This window comes from Giraffa tippelskirchi, chromosome 1 (assembly GCF_054371585.1).
Source record: "Giraffa tippelskirchi isolate mGirTip1 chromosome 1, T2T-mGirTip1v1.2.pri, whole genome shotgun sequence".
Classification (NCBI taxonomy): Eukaryota; Metazoa; Chordata; class Mammalia; order Artiodactyla; family Giraffidae; genus Giraffa; species Giraffa tippelskirchi.
Window position 1 is genome coordinate 143275581 of NC_137275.1, and position 19673 is coordinate 143295253.

A 19673-nucleotide genomic window follows, 5' to 3' on the forward strand; every position below is an offset into this window, starting at 1 on the left:
CCAGCGCAAACATTAACAGTCTCATCGCCACCACAGGTTCTCCTGTGAGCGCATCGCCTTCGCGTGATCCCATTCCCTATAGGCTCATCGCCGTCGCCGGGTGTCACTTTTTGTCAATGCAGTCCCAGTCTCCCATCGCCCAAGGTCTCATCCCACCGTCGTGTTTCACTTTCTGCACAACGCCTTCCCATCGTGGCTTAGCGAAGAGTCTCCTCGCCAGTGCCAGGTTCCCCACTGTACGCAATGCCCTTGCATCGTCCACTAGCCAATTGTTTCACACTGTGCGCAACACCCTCTCAGCGTCCCATAGACAAATGTCTCATCGCTGGTGCTGGCTTTCACTTTGTCTGCCTCGCCGTCCACTCTTCTCGAAGCCAAAAGTCTCAAAGCCACCGCCCATTACCCCTTTGTGTCCAAATCCCGCCCACGGTCTCATCGCCTATAGGCTCACGGCCGCCGCCAGTTTCCCCTTTGTGTACAACAAAGCTGTCCTGTCTTCCCATCGCCAATAATCCCATCTTCACCGTGGTGTTTCACTTTTCTTCAAAGCTGTCCCATACTCCCATCGCCCAAGGTCTCATCACCACAGCCGGGTTTAACTTTGGCCTCTACTCTGTCCCATTGTCCCGTAGCAAACAGTCTCATCGCCACCGCAGGTCCTTCTGTGAGCACATCGCCCTCCCGTCGTCCCATAACCAATTGTCTCCTTGCTGATCCCCGCCCGCACTTTATCCTCAAGGCTGCCATGGGTCACATCGACTGTACTCCCATCGCCACCGCCGGGGATCGCCCTCCCATCGCCGCATAGCAGATAGTGTCATCGCGGCCACCATGTTCCACTTTGTGCCCAATGCCCTCTCATAGTCCCACAGTGAATAGTCTCAGAGCGGCCACTGTGTTCTCCAAAGGCTCCACCCTCCCATCGCCCCATAGCAGATAGTGTCATTGCGGCCACTATGTTCCACTTTGTGCCCAATGCCCTCTCATAGTCCCACAGTGAATAGTCTCATAGCAGCCACTGTGTTCTCCAAACGCTCCACCCTCCCATCATCCCACAGCAAATCGTCTCCTAGCCACCGCGGGATTCGACCTGTGAGCAACGCTCCAGCAGGGTCCCACAGGGAATAGTCTCTTAGCCTCCGTGCTCCATCTGCGCAACAACCACCCCCTCAACCCCATTGCAGCAGAGCCAATAGTGTCAGCGCTGCCACTTTGTTTCACTTGGTGCACAATGCCCTCCCATTATTCCACAGCCAGTAGTCTCCTCGCCACCACGGGATTCCACCGTGATTGCAACACATGCCGCCACCTGCCCCCCCAATCTTTAGGGACAGCCAATAGTCTCATGGTGGCTACAATGTTCCACTTTGTCAGCAATGCCCCCCACATCGTCCTGTAACCAATTGTCTTATGCCCACCCTCTAGAATGCAAAAGTATGAATTCAAGAGATACCTGGAATAACAGGCAAATTTGCCTTGGAGTACAAAATGAAGCAGGACAAAGGCTAACAGAGTTTTGCCAAAGGAACACACTGGTCATAGCAAACACCCTTTGCCAACAACACAAGAGAAGACTCTACACATGGACATAACCAGATGGTCAATACTGAAATCCGTTTGATTATATTCTTTGCAGTCAAAGATGGAGACGCTCTATACAGTCAGCAAAAACTCTTGTGGGCAGACTGTGGCTCAGATCATGAACTATTTATTGCCAAAGTGAAGTGAAGTGAAGTCAAGTGAAGTCACTCAGTCATGCCCAACTCTTTACAACCCGATATCCTGTAGCCTACCAGGCTCCTCCATCCATGGAATTTTCCAGGCAAGAGTACTGGAGTGGGTTGCCATTTCCTTCTCCAGGGGTTCTTCCTGACCAGGGATCCAACTCAGTCTCCCACATTGCAGGCAGATACTTTACCATCTAAGTCACCTAGGAAGCCCCAAATTCACCCTAAAATTGAAGAAAGTAGGGAAAAACACTAGATCATTCTGGTATGACCTAAATCAAATCCCTTGTGACTACACAGTGAAAGTGACAAAAAGATTCAAGGGATTATATCTGATAGAAGGAGTGTCTGAAGAACTATGGATGGAAGTTCATGATATTGTACAGGAGGCAGTGATCAAGACCATCCCCAAGAAAAAGAAATGCAAAAGGTAAAATGGTTGCCTGAAGAGGCCTTAAAAATAGTTGAGAAAAGAAGAGAATTGAAAGGCAAAGGAGAAAAGGAAAGATACAGCCATTTGAATGCAGAGTCCCAAAGTATAGCAAGGAGAGAAAAGAAAGCCTTCCTCAGGGATCAATGCAAAGAAATAGAGGAAAACTGTAGAATGGGAAACACTAGAGATCTCTTCAAGAAAATTAGAGATACCAAGGGAATATTTCATGCAAACATGGGCTCAATAAAGGACAGAAATAGCAGGGACCTAACAGAAACACAAGATATTAAGAAGAGGTGACAAGAATACATAGAAGAACTATACAAAAAAGATCTTCATGACCCAGATAACCACAATGGTGTGATCACTCCTCTAGAGCCGAACATCCTGGAATGTGAAGTCAAGTGGGCCTTAGGAAGCATCACTACGAACAAAGCTAGTAGAGGTGATGGAATTCCAGTCGAGCTATCTGTCATTCTCTAGAAAAATGTTAGATTTTATGAAAACAGTGGCTAATTTTAGCTCATAACTCAAATAATCATCATCCAGGTGCTTCTCCTCAGAACAATCGCCATGCATGCAGCCACGGACTTGGCACACAACACATTAAAAAGACTGCATGGAGAATATTTTTTAAATGTATACTAAAAAAGTAAAGATTTCATAAAATTCATCATCTTGCTGTTTCACTACGGATTTTCTTAAGTGAAATGGTAGTTTTTTCAAACATCAAGTATATTAGATGTAAAAACATGACAATTACTAAGATATTGAGGTGCCACTGCTTTGATCAACACTAAGGCACCAGCACTCTTTCCCAGCATTGTATTTGCACCACCAGTAGAAGTTGTTAATGTGGTGACAATGACAAATAAGGTCTGGCTGTCATTATAGTAATCATTGTACTTCATGAATCCCTGTAGAGTGTCCTGGGGATCTGCAGGGGCCCACAGACCACACTTTCAGAACTGATGGTTTCAAGAATTTCCCTGCACCTGCTCTGGTCAGAGTTGCTCCGTAGCTTTAAATTCTTCAGTAATTTCCTTGGTTCTTAAGATAAAATGTAACATCATTCAAAAGTCTATCACTGGGCCCTTTTCCAATCTCCAGGGCCATTCCATGCCCTCGTCTCCACACATCAGTACAGTCTACCGACTCTGGTCTTGTTCACGTCTTTAAAAGTACCGGAACCATTCCTGTGGCTGGGACACTCTATATGTTATGCTTTGTTTTGTATTGTTACATTACGTTTTGTTGTTTTTTTTCTGGGAAATTTTGCTCTTCACGAGTTACTTGACAGATTTCTACTCATTCTTCAAGTCTCTTACTTCGGATTACTTCCCTGGGGAGACTGAAGCTGGTCTAAATGAGCTTCCCAGGATACTCACTGCCATCAGCTTCTTTTACTTCTCCTCTGGAGCCCAGGACTCAAATGTAAATACCTAATTATCTTATAACAACTCTTTCATGGCAATGTCCTTGCTCCAGTGTGAGCTCTGTAAGGTCAGAGCCTCTGCCTCTCATACTCAAGACTCTCTCCACAAGGCCAACAAGTAAGGAATTAAGTGTACGACATTCTTCTCTACGTAGTTTGCAGCATTAGGGCTTTGGGAAAGATTTCAAAAGAAACAGGAAGAAACAGGTCTCGAAATAAATTTCATGAGTAAAAAAAGGTACATTTTTATTAAAGAAAAAGATATATTCTTAGTACTGGAGTGGGGTGCCATTGCCTTCTCCGGACATTATAAATAGAACATATAAATGCAAGTAACATAAAAATAAATAAATAAATACAAATAAATGAATTACATTCACACAATAACATGTTATTCCATAAGATTCAGCCACACAGCATCAGATATATTTCCTCTAATTCTAAAAGCGGTTGGATGTCGATATGCTCAATATCAGTGCCAATACCAAATTTCACTCAAACTAATTCATAGCAAAGGCAGAAATCACAGTTCTGGAAATGCCTGAACAATAAAGAGTCTGAGCTAGAACACTAGTTGCTGAGAATCAGGTTACTTCTTACTTTCTGAGTTTTCTTAGGAACTTGTTAATGTAGAGAAATTGGCTAGTGATTTCCACTCTGATGATTTCCCAGGCACAGTCGCTATATTTCTTCTCTTTCAGGTAGACATGGATGCCCTGGAAGTACCTCTTCACGGCCAGTGTGGGGCCCGTCCTTCCGAGGGCAGAGTCTTCCTCTCCCATCACCTGCCCCAGGCAGGCGTCCAGGCCCTCCAGCTGCTGAAGGAGTCCAGCGCGGAGCTGCTCCAGGAGGGTGGTGTCCCAGGCAGCAGAGGAGCGCTCTGTGTGGAAAAGGTGGAAGCTCTGCTGGAACATCTCGTGGAGGAAAGAGAAGGCCTGGGCCTCCTGGAGCTGGCTGCCACTCACCTGCTCCTGAGGGAATCTGAAGTCTTTCCTGTCCCCCAGACAGGAAAGAGAGACATTGTCTTTATTTGGTCCAAATGTGAAGGTCTCCTGCTTTTCCATGTCAAGGCTATGAGGCAGGACATGGACTCAGAGGAGGAGATGAGGTTAGAGACGAGCATCATCAGTGTCATCACCGAGGAGATGAAGAACCATTGGTCAGTTCCACTAGGAAGCGTTCCGGTTGAGACGAGTGATTGCGAACTTGGTTTCACATTCATTTCATTGAAGGATCGCCTCCTTAATATTAAAGCCCAAAGTTTTCAGATTTTGAATTTTCCCAGATCTGTGTACTACCTGATTTGGGGCTTCCCTGTCACTTCAACAGCCTGGAAAGCTGTCATGAGTTTCCACTCTTCTGTATCCTTACAGTTGAAGAAAAATGTATTCATTAAAAAAGTAGATAAATACATTCTTTATGAATCAGAGATTGGGGGAAGGTGAGGAAACAAAGTAAAAGGACATTTTAATTCCTGTAAATATCTCCCAGAATTTCTAATAAGCCTCAGCTAGAGGCATGCATGAATTGTACTTCCTTACAATCATTTCATGAGTGGTGTGAAATGGAATATCTCATGTCATGTCAGCAAACAAAGATGTCACATCTATCTGTGATTCTGGCCTTCCCAAATGTGAATTTCTGTTCCACCTGGTAAGTAGCCAAGTAGGGACTTGTGCCATTGCCACAAAAAGAATCACAGTCCTTCACAGGTGGGTGGTGTCAGGTTATCTCCTTGAGGCAGGCCATTATGGTTGTTTCAGTTCAGTTCCGTTCAGTCACTGAGTCATCTCCGACTCTTTGTGACCCCATGGACTGCAGCATTCCAGGCCTCCCTGTCCATCACCAACTCCCAGAGCTTGCTCAAACTCATGTCCATTGAGTCAGTGATGCCATCCCACCATCTCATCCTCTGTCATTCCCTTCTCCTCCTGCCCTCAATCTTTCCCAACATCAGGGTCTTTTCAAATGAGTCAGCTCTTCGCATCAGGTGGGCAAAGGATTGGAGTTTAAGCTTCAACATCAGTCCTTCCAATGAGCACTTAGGACTGATCTTTAGGATGGACTGGTTGGATCTCCTTGCAGTCCAAGGGACTCTCAAGAGTCTTCTCCAATAACACAAAGAATTAAAGTCATAGAAGCAGATCCCGTGTAAATTCAAGATTAACCCTTCCCAGTTAGAAGCTCAGAGTATACCAGGTGATTCATTTCACTTCAGTTCAGTTCAGTCGCTCAGTCATGTCCAACTCTTTGCAATCCCATGGACTGTAGCACACCAGGCCTCCCTGTCCATCACCAACTCCAGGAATTTACTCAAACTCGTGTCCATGGAGACAGTGATGCCATCCAGCCATTTCATCCTCTGTCACCCCCTTCTCCTCCTGCTTTCAATCTTTCCCAGCATCAGGGTCTTTTCCAATGAGTCGGTTATTTGCATCAGGTGGCCAAAGTATTGGAGTTTCAGCTTCAGCATCAGTCCTTTAATGAATATTCAGGACTGATTTCCTTTAGGATGGACTGGTTGGATCTCCTTGCTGTCCAAGGGACTGTCAAGAGTCTTCTCCAACACCACAGTTCAAAAGCATCAATTCTTTGGCTCTCAGGTTTCTTTATAGTCCAACTCTCACATCCATACATGAATACTGCAAAAACCATGGCTTTGACTAGATGGACCTTTGTTGGCAAAGTAATGTCTCTGCTTTTTCTTAAGCTGTCTAGGTTGCTCATAACTTTTCTTCCAAGGAGCAAGCATCTTTTAATTTCTTGGCTGCAGTCACCATCTGCAGTGATTTTGGAGCCCCCCAAAATAAAGTCTGTCACAGCTTCCCCATCTATTTGCCGTGAAGTGATGGGACCCAATGCCATGATCTTAGTTTTCTGAATGTTGAGTTTTAAGCCAACGTTTTCACTCTCCTCTTTCAGATGATCAATTCTCCAAAATTCACTTTCAAGAAAATAAAGTGTAACCACCGTTCCCTCCAAGTGTTCAGGTGTTTAGAATGTGTCTTTGCTGCTTTTCGGCAGTGTAATGTAAATGCAGAGGAAAAGAAAGCGAGTTGGGCAGTCAGGCAAGAAAAGGGAAATTTATTAGAGGGAAAGGAGAGGGTGACTGGCCCTTAAGGAGAACCAGCTTCCTCCCTTTTTGGCAGGGTCCTACTTATACCCCACCAATGAAAAATTTTCTGAAGGGATGGTTAATCTTTAGCCTGTAGTTGAGTCCTGTGGTCACATAGCTGAAAGTCTAGAATCTGCTGGTCTTGTAGCTTTGAGACGATAGGCATCGGTTGGAAAACAGAATGCCTTTGGGCAACTTGATCAGTCTCACAGATCACTGTGATTTTATTCTCAGTTTGCAAGGCCTACATAATGAGTCATCTTATCAAGGAGACCACATGTGGGCCCTATCAGGCAGCCTCTGTGTATTAATCTAGGTAATTGTTCTTGCTGTGTCTAAGCAACTCACTTTTCTTAGCCACTTTTATATGATTTTCATATTGTTACCTCTTCTTTGTCATTTGTATTTCACTTTGTAAAAGATGTCCTAATGCTTCTGCAGTCTTTTCTATTTCAATTTTGAAGTTTGTTGCAAAAATAAAGAAGACAAAATGTAAGTGAAAAGAAGAGGTAATGTATTTCTTCTGTGATTTTTCAAGATATCAAAATTTTCCACTCATTGAACATTCCTAGAAAGTAAAAGTAAGCAGTGAATGAAAAAGTAATGCACAAAGGTAAAAAGAAAGTAAACAATGTAATTGAAAAAAACTATAGTGACATCTTCTCTGTTCAAATGACAAAATGTCACTTTATACAAATGGGGTTGAAGAGCTCTACAGAGTGACAGATTTCAGACCACACATGTGAGACTGTTTAGCTGCAGAAAGATCCAGACAAGCATAGCAGGCTCTAGGCAGAGTGTTACCTAAGAGGCTAGATGTCACCTTTGCTAAATCCCAGTATCTATTTATTTATTTTTATTTGTCTGTTTACATTTCTCACTCTTCATGGACGTTATCTGATTCTGAGGATATAGATGTATTCACTCACCATGAAAAGAGACTGGGTTACAGATTGGACACTCATTTTATTCATGTGTGAGAGGTCAGCTGTTACCTGGAAGCTACTAGATATAAGTGATTTGGACAGGACGTCATGTTCAGATAAGAGATGAGATTAGATGTAATAATGTTGACCACTGAACTGAGAATTAAAGGAAGGGAAGCAGGTCATCTCAGGGAAATTCTATCCAGTTTCCATAGTTGGATGTTTGAATGTTCCCCCTTATGGGAACGGCTAACAGTTACTGAATGCTTACATGTCTTGTCCAGGCATGGTCAGAAGCATGCTATGTCATTCAATCTTCACAACAATCCAGTGAAACAGATATGATAATCATTTCCATACAAGAGGAAAATCAGGGTGCTAAAGGTCACATAGCCAGTGCAGGATGGATCTGGGACCACAACCTAGGCAATCTTGCCCCCGTCTCCACTGTCTCAAGCACTGGACCCAGCTGTCTGCTCTGACAATGTGCTTCCTATCTTAGAGGAACTTAGCAAGTTCTTCCTCTCCAATTCCTATTCTTCTTGGTCACAAAAGTGTCATTTGTTCATTCCAGAAACATTACAATCATTACACTACAATTGAAGAGGATACAGTTCCCATTGCAATGTTAGCTTCCAGTCCTATATTTCAAGTGCTGTTTTGTTGAGATCTACAGGGGAGCCTGGCAGACTATGGTCCATAGTTTCAAAAAGAGTTGGAAACAGCTGAAGCAAATTAGCAACACCTGAACTCTGAGAGTCCCTGTTTCTATCTGAGAAAATATATTGAAAAATTATCTGGAAAGTAAAAAGACCCATTGAAATTTACCCTTACTATCTTTGTTTTCAGAAGATTATCATTTTCTGAAACAGTCTTCAAATACTAGGTCTACTCAAACTTTGGTGTGTATAGTTCTCTCAGAACTGGTTCTGGACAGAGCTGAAGCTCCAATACTTAGGTCACCTGATGGGAAGAGTCCACTCATTGGAAAAGACCCCGATGCTGGGAAAGATTGAAGGCAGGATGAGAAGGGGGCCACAGAGGATGAGATGACGGATTGCATCACTGACTCAATGGACATGATTTGAACGAACTCTGACCGATAGAGAAGAACAGGGAAGCCTGGCGAGCTGTAGTCCATGGGATCAAAGAGAGTCGGACATGCCGTAGAGACTGAAGAACAACAATGGGATAGAGAACCTCTGTGCACTTCCTCTGGGACAGACACCTTCCTGGATACTCCACATGTGGCACTACTGCCTTGAGGGAGCTTACAGTCTATCAGCGCAGTCAAGTGTTCCATAATTAGATGGATTACTTAATTACAACTGTACATAGTGTAGCTTAAGTAGAATGCTTAAGGTTAATGAGAAATAACATGGAGGCTCAGTAGTTTAGTGGTCAAGTACCACATATGCAGTTAATCCTGAGTGTTAGCAAGTTAAGGAATCTCTCTGAGTTTTCAGTTTCCTTATTTGCAAACATGTCAGTAATTATAGTAATTATCTCATAGGGAAGCTGTGAAGATTAATGAAATGGTTATTAAAAACACTTTGCTGAGAGGCCTCATGTAAAAATTTCTGTCATTAATATTATTAAAATTATCTATATCTTACAGAATCAGTAAAGACATGCCATTACAAGGGTTGGATGTAATTGCAACCTCAGTATCCCTGAGTGTATGGTAGGTTATCACTTCCCAGTGATATATTTAAGGAAATGAGATTATCTGTACTATCACAAAAAGACTGAGGCCAAGTTTCCTGTGAAATATTGTAGAGGTAGAGGAGAGAGAGAAATAAACACAGGCAAGACTGAATTTTTTAGGACAACCAGCACCTAAAAAAGTGCCTCGTGGATTATAGTTATAACAAAATTCATTTTTAACAAATAATACCAGTGATAATGTTCCCTATAATGTCTCCAGTGAGCTTAAGGCCAACTCAGGTGATATCGTAAAGGTACATACTCAACTGAAATTTTTTCTAAGAAGGGAGAAAAGGGTAAATGAAAAAATGAGAAAAACCAAAAGCTTCTCTTATAAGCTCTTTTTATACTGAATATTTCTTGGTGACCTGGAAAAGCCAGCATTTTGTATCAATATTTCTCCCTTCTGTGACTTTGACCAGACTCTTCTCCCCAGGAACAACTAAGGAGGTGTGAGAAGCATGATATACAGCTGTGTAGCTATCAGCTACAGTAGCACGCATGATTAGTGTCCCCCACCTAGGCACTCATGGCAAAAATTTGCACTTTTATTGATTTCATTAAAAAGGGTAGAAAAAGAAAGGAAAGGGCAAAATGTGGGAAAACCTAGAAAATGAAAGTTTCTCTACTCACTCTGTAACAGCCACCCATCACCCCAAGTCCTCAGAACTTGCCTAGACCTCCCTCCAGGCAGTCCTGCAGAGCCCCCAGCGTCCCAATGGCCCTGCCCGTCTCTGTGCTGCTGGCCCTGGTGATGCTCTGCTCCAGCCCCACCTGCTCCCTGGGCTGTGAGCTGCCTGGGAGCCATGGCAATCTGGAAAGCTTCACACGTTGGAGTCAGATGGAGAGAGTGTCCATTGTGTCCTGTCTGAGGGACAGGACTGACTTCAGATTTCCTCAGACCCTGGTGGACGGGACCAGGCTTGAGAAGACAGAAGCCGCAGCTGTTGTGCACGAGTTGCTCCAGCAGACCTTCCAGCTCTTCAGCACCACAGGTTCTTCGGCAGGTCAGGACCAGAGCCTCCTGGACAGATTCCTCTCGGGACTTGATCAGCAGCTGGAGGAGCTGGACACATGTCTGAGGGAGGGAAGGACAACAGAACAGTCGCCTCTAGGGAGTGAGAACTCCAGATTGGCTGTGAAGAGTTACTTCCAGCGAATCAGTGTGTATCTCAAAGAGAAAGAATACAGCCACTGTGCCTGGGAGGTTGTCAGCGTGGAAATCAGAAGGTACTTGCCTTTTGGCAACACAATCATCAGAAAACTCAGGAAATGAAGAAGACGTTGAATCTGAAAACAGTTCATCTGGCCAACGAAATGGCTATTTTCTAAGATTCAACGTGCAAATTTAACTCTATTTTTGTGTCAGATGAAAAATAAGTAATAGCTAATATATGGGATTATTTAAATGTACATTAAATGTTATGTTACAATAACTATTTAAAACAGAGTTTAGAATCCATTTTCCATATATTAAAAAGTTCTAATATTTATTTAAATTATTGGAAATATTTAGGCTGCTCATCGCATTTAAATCTTGATCATTCATAAGGTATTTGTTTTGTATTATATTTTGTAGAAGACTACTATTTGTTTCTAAGTAGTGGAAATAAAAGTAATTTTTAAAAAGCAAACTCCCTTGTACACACCTTTGAATAAAATCTAACCCAAAGCCTACTCCCCCTAAATAAACCTAAACTGAACCCTCCTGAATAAAGAGAGAATGGGGTTAACCACCCTGGGTCATAGAAGGAACAATGGACAATTTGAGGATGGATTGAATGTGAGTTTTGAGACATAGATTAGAGGCGGGAGGGAGACGAGTGGAGAAAAGCCCAGGTCATGGACACAGTTGCCTGCTTGAGGCCTGTAAGAACCGGAGTGCCTTCAAGCATTGGTGGAGAACCACATACATCATGGGAGGTCAAACTGCATATGTGGAATCTAGGATCCTGGAGTAGGATGTGGAAGGGAGAGTAAGTTTTCTACACTTGGCCACTCCTGAGAAAAGAGTCTGCCTAAACTGTTCAAATGGAGGCAAGAAGAACAAGGCAGGCTGGGCAATGCAGAGACAGCTAAGAGATGTGAGAACCAATAGCTGCCATGATAAATGTGACTCTAAAGAAACAAAGAGGGTTTCTTAAGCTTATTTATATATATTAAACACACATGTCATTGCTAAACTTTTAAATTATTCATACAAAGGAATGCCTACCCTTGACTTCCAGGAGGATGCACCCTAATCCTATATGGTTAAAAATTTCATGGGTATTCTTCCAGACATTTTCCTATGTAGTTAATAAATCTATACATATGGACATACTAATCTATATCACATAAATATCAATTTTTCATATACTTGAGTATCTCATTTATTTATATTTACTTGCAAATAGATCTTTAAGATTTTTCTTCATTAGTACATAAAAATAGATTGCCTAGTTATAATTTGCTGCATTATGTCTTAACTGCAAAACTAAGATAATCATAAAAGCATATCATGATATGTGGTAAGGTTAATTGCTTTAATTTATAGCACATGCTCAGAATGGTACCAGACACTTCTTAAATGCTCTTTACGTTAACTCTTCAATTTGAATCCGGTTAGGAGATTATTTCCTGATGTTTTGGGTCTGTGGTGAGGAAGATGAGAGAGTTAGCAGAGAGCTGTTCAGAGGCCGAGTCCTGCAGCTCACTCACTGCACAGCGAGAGGAGAAATAGCCATTCACTGGGATGATGAGGCCAAGCCTGTTGCAAAAATACCCAGAGTTCTAGACGGAAACATTCTTCCGTGGCACACAGGCCAGCTGTCTACACGGACTCACCCCCACCCTCACTGGATTCTTGGTTCTCCCTGGAGTTTAGCAGCCCAGAGTTTCAGCCAGGAAGACACAGGCGTCTGGCATGCAGGCAGGAGGATCCTCTGCTCTGTGTACTCAACTCAGCCAGGAGGCCAGGCCAGAGGGGATTCCCAGCCTGGATCCTGAAATCCCATTTGGCAGCGTGCTTTTAGTTTCCTTTTCACTTGATGCATCCAGTTGGTTGCTATTTTTGCCTTCTGGGGTTCATTACACAATCTCTGATGATGTAACAACACTCAAGTCACTTGTCAGTTTTAAGTATGTAGAGGGCTTTGCTTTGGGCTGTTTCTCTTTCAGGAAGATTCGGAAACTGCTTCAGAGACTCACCCAGAACCCACACAGTGAGAAGTGCCCTCATGTCAGCTGGGTGGGGCAGGGGTCTGCTGAGGCTTGTTCAGCAGTTGCAGCCAATGTGTTGTCCTTTTAACTGTTTTCTTAACTTTAGATTGGCCTGACTCAATGCACCCCTGTGGAGAAGGCAATGGCAACCCACTCCAGGACTCTTGCCTGGAAAATCCCATGGACAGAGGAGCCTGGTAGGCTGCAGTGCATGGGGTCGCGAAGAGTCAGACACGACTGAGCGACTTCACTTTCACTTTTCACTATCATGCATTGGAGAAGGAAATGGCAACCCACTCCAGTGTTCTTGCCTGGAGAATCCCAGGGACGGCGGAGCCTGGTGGGCTACTGTCTATGGGGTCGCACAGAGTCGGACACGACTGAAGCGACTTAGCAGCAGCAGCAATGCACTCCTGATAGTGATTCTGAGAATTAAGAGTCCAGCTAAGAGAACAACCTGAGATCTGAAGGGGAAAGTAAATGCAGGCTTGATGCAGACGGGCATGTTTTGAAAGGGCCAATCTGAGTGTCCAGCAGCAGTGGGTCTGGCAGCAAACAGTGAAAACAAGGCATAGGTTGCTCCTGACTGTTCCTGGGCCATCGACCTTCTGATGGGAGCATTCTGAGGGTGACAGGGGTGCCGAGTGTAGGATGCTCTGGTTGGGTACGTCCTGGAGGACTTAGGAGAGTTAGCCAAGGCCCCAACCAAAATGTCTATGCTCAACTGCATCTGAATTGTGCAGGAGAAACACTAGGCAATGAGTATTGTCCATGGCCTGTGATGATGTCCTTAGTGTGAGTAAAGGGAAGAGAGAAGAGGCTGCAACCAGGGGCACTTAGATCTCTCTGCATATTGTCCCTCTCCACACCAGGTGGGAGGCCTGAGGAGGGTCTCTGGGCCCACCAGCTGTTGGCTGTGAGCACTGGGCAACCCCAGCTTGGGCAGAGTCAGCCTCAGGGGCTGAGACAGGGTGAGAGGGAGGGAGGCCGCAGCTGGAAGGTGGGAAAACACTCTCTTCCCTCAAGCTGGTGACAGACTTTCCATCGTGGTCCTGAAGCTTCACAGGAACTCTCTTGGTCACCAAGCAAATGTCTCCAGTCACCTGTGGCCTAATTTTACATTTATATAAATAGTATACATTTTCTTCTGAGGTGAGTGTCTTTCAATCACTACTTTATTTGTGCGTTTAGTTGTGGTTCTTACTTTTTATTGTTATTAATAACCCTATTATCAGGATAGATTAAGCATTTATGCAATTTTAACGGGTATTTGGGCTGTTTCTAGTTTAGGACTCTTATGAATATTGCTGATCTGAATATTCTTTACTTTTATACTCATGCAGAGTTACCTGATTCTTTCCCAGGTAATTGCTAAGAGTGGACTTACTGGGTCATGTTGTTGTTCGGTTGCTCAGTCATGTCCAATTCTTTGTGACCCCAATGGACTGCAGCAAGACTTCCCTGTCCTTCACCGTCTCCAGAGCTTGCTCCAACTCATGTCCATTGAATCAGAGATGTCATCCAACCATCGTGTCCTCTGTCGTCCCACTCTCCTGCCTTCAGTCTTTCCCAGCATCGGGGTCTTTTCTAATGGGTCATCTCATTAGAGGTTTGCAGTTGCAGTTCCAGTTTCAGCATCAGTCCTTCTAATGAAGTTCAGGATTGATTTCCTTTAGGATGGACTGGTTTGATCTCCCTGCAGTTCAAGGGATTCTCAAGAGTCTTCTCCAAAAGCATGAATTCTTCAGTGTTCAGCCTTCTTTATGGTCCAGATCTTATATCCATATATGACTGGGTCATAGGCCATAGGCTATGCATATTTTCAGCTTTGCTAGATAATGTTTTTGAAAGTAGTTGTACAAATATACACAACAAACAGTAGTTGCTCCATATGGTCATCACATTTGCTATTTTCAGACCTTATCTTTTTGATTTGCAGGCAATGTATTTGTTTATCTCAAAATTTGAAAAATCAACCAAAAACTTCTATAGAGTGTTTGTAAAGCTGATCAGAGTAAAAACCAAAATTCGTTATTGTCATAAGGGTGTGTGTATGAAAATGCAAGGAAAACTTAGTTCATTAAAAATTAGCAAATGTCATGAAAAACTTTCATTCATACTTGCAACATTAAGAAAGGATAAGTATATTGGAATGAACCTCAGAAAGAATGTGCAAGACACATAATCAAGCCAGCAGCAAACATTTATGGAGACATAGTTTTAAAATAGTCCAAGAAAATGGCAATATTTGTCTTACTTTATGACGTGGTTAGGACATGTTTGCTAAGTAAATGTTTGTTCACTAAATGACTGGGTTTCTCAGGAAGAGGTGGCCTTGACCGTCTCCTATTGCACGCTCTGATTTCCCTTCTTACTGAGGCTTACTACCTCATCACATGCTTACATGTCCCTTGCTCACTTACAAAGAGAGAAGTTGCTTAACCTCATTAATGATCAAGATTTAAAACATACTGGCTCAATGTTAGAGAAAGAAACTGTTATTTTTTCTGGCCATCTAATTTGAGTCAAAAATGCAATTATAGACTTGTACTTAGAGGTCAAAGGTAAAGACAAATTGTCCTGTCAAAGCTATTAAAAAAAAAAAAACTTAAATCTACACTTTATTCAGATCTCCTTATTCCTGTACCCACCCACCCAGCCCCGCTGGTTGCAGGAATTTCATTTTTATTTATTTATGGCAGCCAGACTTGTGACATCTTATTAAATAGTTCCTCAGCCAGCAATCCAAGCAAGTGCCCTGCAGTGAAAGCATGGAGTCGCAATCAGTGAAACTCAAGGGAATTCCCAGATCTCCTTAGGTTCTACCCAAAGTTGTTTTTCTGTCCCAGGATGCCATTTAGAATGGCACATTACCTTTAATCTCCATGTTTCCTTAGGCCCCTGCAGGCTGTGACAATTTCTCAGTAGTAGACTTTGTATGTTCTTATCAGTGGTATTATGTTGAAATGTCAATTTCCAATTTTTATTACTAATGTAAAAAGATGTGATTGATTTTAATATTGTTCTTTTATTCAGTGATCTTGTTAAAAAACTTTCAATAGTTTGTATGTTTTTTTGTATTTTGTATGTACACAATTACATCATCTTTAGATAGAAAACATATTATCTGAGATAGTCAGCAAGGGATTTGAACAGACCCCTCACAAAGAAAATATCCAAACAGTCAATAAGCATATGACAATGTGTTGAACCTTATTAATAACTAGGCAATATGAATTAAAACTCTAAAAAGATATCACTACCATTCACTAGAATGGCTAAAATTAAGATGATTGGCAATACCAAGTGTTCAAAAGAAAGTAATGTAACTGACATCCCATATTCTGGATAGTGAGAATATAAATTGGTGTATACTTTCAAAAACAAGTTTGTCACACATGAAAAGATGCTCAACATCACTCATTATTAGAGAAATGCATACCAAAACGACAATGAGGTACCATTTCATGCCAGTCAGAATGACTGCTATCCAAAAGACTACAAGAAATAAATGCTGGAGAGGGTGTGGAGAAAAGGGAACCCTCTTACACTGTTGGTGGGAATGCAAACTAGTACAGCCACTATGGAGAACAGTGTGGAGATTCCTTAAAAAACTGGGAATAGCACTGCCATATGACCCAGCAATCCCACTGCTGGGCATACACACCGAGGAAACCAGAATTGAAAGAGACATGTGTACCCCAATGTTCATCGCAACACTGTTTATAATAGCCAGGACATGGAAGCAACCTAGATGTCCATCAACAGATGAATGGATAAGGAAGCTGTGGTACATATACACAGTGGAATATTACTCGGCCATTAAAAAGAATACATTTGAATCAGTTCTATTGTGATGGATGAAACTGGAGCCCAGTATACAGAGTGAAGTAAGCCAGAAAGAAAAACACCAATAGAGTATACTAATGCATACATGTGGAATTTTAAAGATGGTAACGATAACCCTATATGTGAGACAGAATAAGAGACACAGATGCATAGTACAGTCTTATGGACTCAGAGGGAGAAGGTGAGGGTGGGATGTTCTGAGAGAATAGCATTGAAACATGTATATTATATGTGAAACAGAACACCATTCCAGGTTCGATGCCTGAGACAAATACTCAGGGCTGGGGCAATGGGATGACCCAGAAGGATGGGATGGGATTGGGAGGGAGGTGGAAGGGGGGTTCAGGATGGGGAACACATGTAAACCCATGGCTGGTTCATGTCAATGTATGGCAAAAACCACTACAATATTGTAAAGTAATTAGCCCCCAACTAAAATAAATAAATTTATTAAAAAAAAAATGTTTGTCATTATCTACTAAATCTGAACATATGCACATTCTATGAGCCAGTTACTTCATCCTAGGCATATATCCAACAGAAGGCTACACAAACGTGCACCAAAAGATGCAAACAAGGGTTTTCATAGCCAATATTAATTATACCAACAAAAATCAATATAAACTCCATGAAGGCAATTCAAAGAGACCTATTAGGAAGCACCTCATGAACACAATAGCAGGAAATGGGAGGACAACAAAGGGAAGAAAGCAGAAGGAATTCTTGTTGACAATTCTGCACCCATCCCCTTCTTCCAGTTCCCCACTCTGGTCTCTATTTCCAGTCTCTACAGCCATGAGAGCACCTGGGCAGGACTTCTCCCTGCTTCAGTTCCCAAAAACATTTGTGCCCATTCTTCTGTCCAGGGCACAACCCAGCGCCCTCTCTGCCTGAAGACTTCTCAAATTAAGTACAATGCCCCAGTCTGGCATTCAAAAACATCCCGAATGTATCTTGAGCTGATTTTCCCACCATTGATCCCCTTGGTTCTTTGCACATAACTTGTCCACAATGTGAAACTCCTTCTACGTGGTCCCTGCAAACTCGGCAATTCTCCTGGCTCTCTTTCTGCTGCTCCTCCATCTTGAGCTGTGCTGGCCACCATGAGCCATCACCACAAGAGGCCAAGTGAGCACTTGACTAGCCCAATCTTAGCTGTACTATGACTGCAAAAGTATGCACCGTATTTTGAAGGAACTATGAAAAAGAGGAATGTAACTGTCTCATCTTTCGTTTTATATTGGTATATGTTGGAATGATAACATTTGGATATTTTGTGTTCAGTAAAATACACTGTTAAAATTAACTTCACATGTTTCTTTTTAATCTTTTGATGTGGCTACTAGAAAAATTTAAATTGCTGTATGGCTCCCATGATATTTCTTCTGAGCACTGCTGAATACATTCTCTGGTAGCATATCGGAAAATCACAGAACGAACAAAGAATCACTATTTAGTTGCACAAATTAAATATAATTACTATTAAAATGTTAGTATATTTCCTTTAGTTTATTTTTTTTCCTATATACTTTTATATAGTTGCATTGTATCTACAATTTTGTGACCTGCTTTTGAATATAACTAGGTGCCTTTTATTTTCTAATGATACCAAAAAATATATTCCTTATAGAAAAAATTTTCATGTGAGAAAAGAAACGGTAAAAATTTAGTAACATTTTTTAAATTCTTTGAAACTAGATTATGAAAATACCTAAGACTCCTATCTCACAGATATTCTTTCATTATGGGGAAAACTTCATGTACAAACAGTTCTAAAGGTACAAAGTCAAGAGGAAAGCATTTTCCTGTTGCTGCATCCTTACCTTAGTATGCAAAATGAGATATGTAGATTATTTGAAGTGTCAGGATACATTTAACTGCAGTTTCCAGTCTTGCATGAATTCTATGTTCCTTAACAGCACCTGAATACAGGTGCCAGAGAGCTGGCAAGCCAGCTTTCGGGAATAATAGAAATTCATGTATCTCATTCGTATGGAAATTCCATATGGTGAACAGCAGCCATTTACAACTCTCTTCCCTTCTGATATGTAAAGTAACTTTTACAACTCCCTCTATTGAGAATGGTTCTAGCCTCTGGCTTTCTGGATGACTTGTTAGAGTTTTGATCCCTGTCTCTGCTAAAAAGGGCTATCTTGTGAGAGAGTATATATATGCCCACAATATGTTAAATAAATGCCTTTGTTCCATCAGAGCACTGGTCCCCGAGTCTTTCCTCATTTTCTCTCTCTCGCTCTCACTCTCACTCTCTCCCCCTCTCCCTTTCAGGCTGCTTCCACGGAGCACAGGTGTCCACCGTGTCTACTTACTTGCCCGGGCTTTCAAGACCTCTTCGAGAGGGCGCCCTGAGCCTATGTAGACGGTGCTAGCTCTTTGTGCTAGAGTTATATTGGCATACTGTGTAAACCAGGGAATATCAGCCTCTTTTCTTCCTTCTTTCACTTTCTTATCGGTCAACTCTGTACCCCCAAGTTCCGGTCCATTAAAGGGCCACAACAATTGGCGCGCCAGAACAGGAACTTGGGATATGGCAGGTCGGGCAGAGTGATCCTGGAAAGCTTATTGAAGCTGGTAAGTACTAAAGACATGGGTATAACGGTGAGCCTATTGAGGCTGGTAAATATTAAGGACATAAATATAACGGCAGGAAGTCCCAATCACTTTTTTACTTTACTTTATCACTTATTTTTACTTTATCACTTATTTAAAGCTCAGGGATTTTTAGTTTTGCGCCAGGAAATAGAGACTGGCCTTCAAACAGTGGTTGAATGTAACCTTTGGGTCCCTGAGGAAAGTGATATTGATTTAGAAATTTGGCACCAGGTCAAAAAGAATGCTAAACGAGTCACCAAAAAGGGAAAAAACATTCCTACAGATTTCTGGCCTTTAAGGACTCCTATTGAAACTATGATTCTGCCACTTCAAGGTAATCCTGGCCCTCCAGATACTCAACAACAGGCAGAACACTTAGTACATGAACATGAACTAAAAGATGAAACCTTACAAAAGGCCCAATTAGAACAACATAATATATATACTAACCTTCCCTCGGTTGTTCGAAGCTCTCCCCGTATGCCAGCAGACACCAACTTAAAAGCCTCTCCTTTGCTAGAACCTAATGATGTTAGCAACGACTCCCCTAAGCAAGCTCCTCCACAACAGAGGTTTTCTGAATGGCTGGCTTCTCAATCACAAATCTCTGAAGCCCATGGTTTTTCCGCTTTTCCAGTTTTAAGAAATCCTGATGCTCAAGGGCACGTAA

At 42.3% G+C, this 19673-nt stretch overlaps 1 protein-coding gene across 1 annotated transcript; it reads left to right on the forward strand.

Moving 5' to 3' along the window:
* Window positions 1-10061: 10061 nt before the first annotated feature.
* Window positions 10062-10619, forward strand: LOC145538162 (interferon alpha-3-like). Its single transcript, XM_081569759.1, has one exon. It carries the CDS (start codon window positions 10062-10064, stop codon window positions 10617-10619), a length of 558 nt encoding a protein of 185 aa, XP_081425885.1.
* The last annotated feature ends 9054 nt before the right edge of the window (window positions 10620-19673 follow it).

Excerpts from the sequence above, each read along its gene's own strand:
- LOC145538162 (XM_081569759.1), top strand. The coding sequence starts at position 10,062 with ATGGCCCTGCCCGTCTCTGTGCTGCTGGCCCTGGTGATGCTCTGCTCC.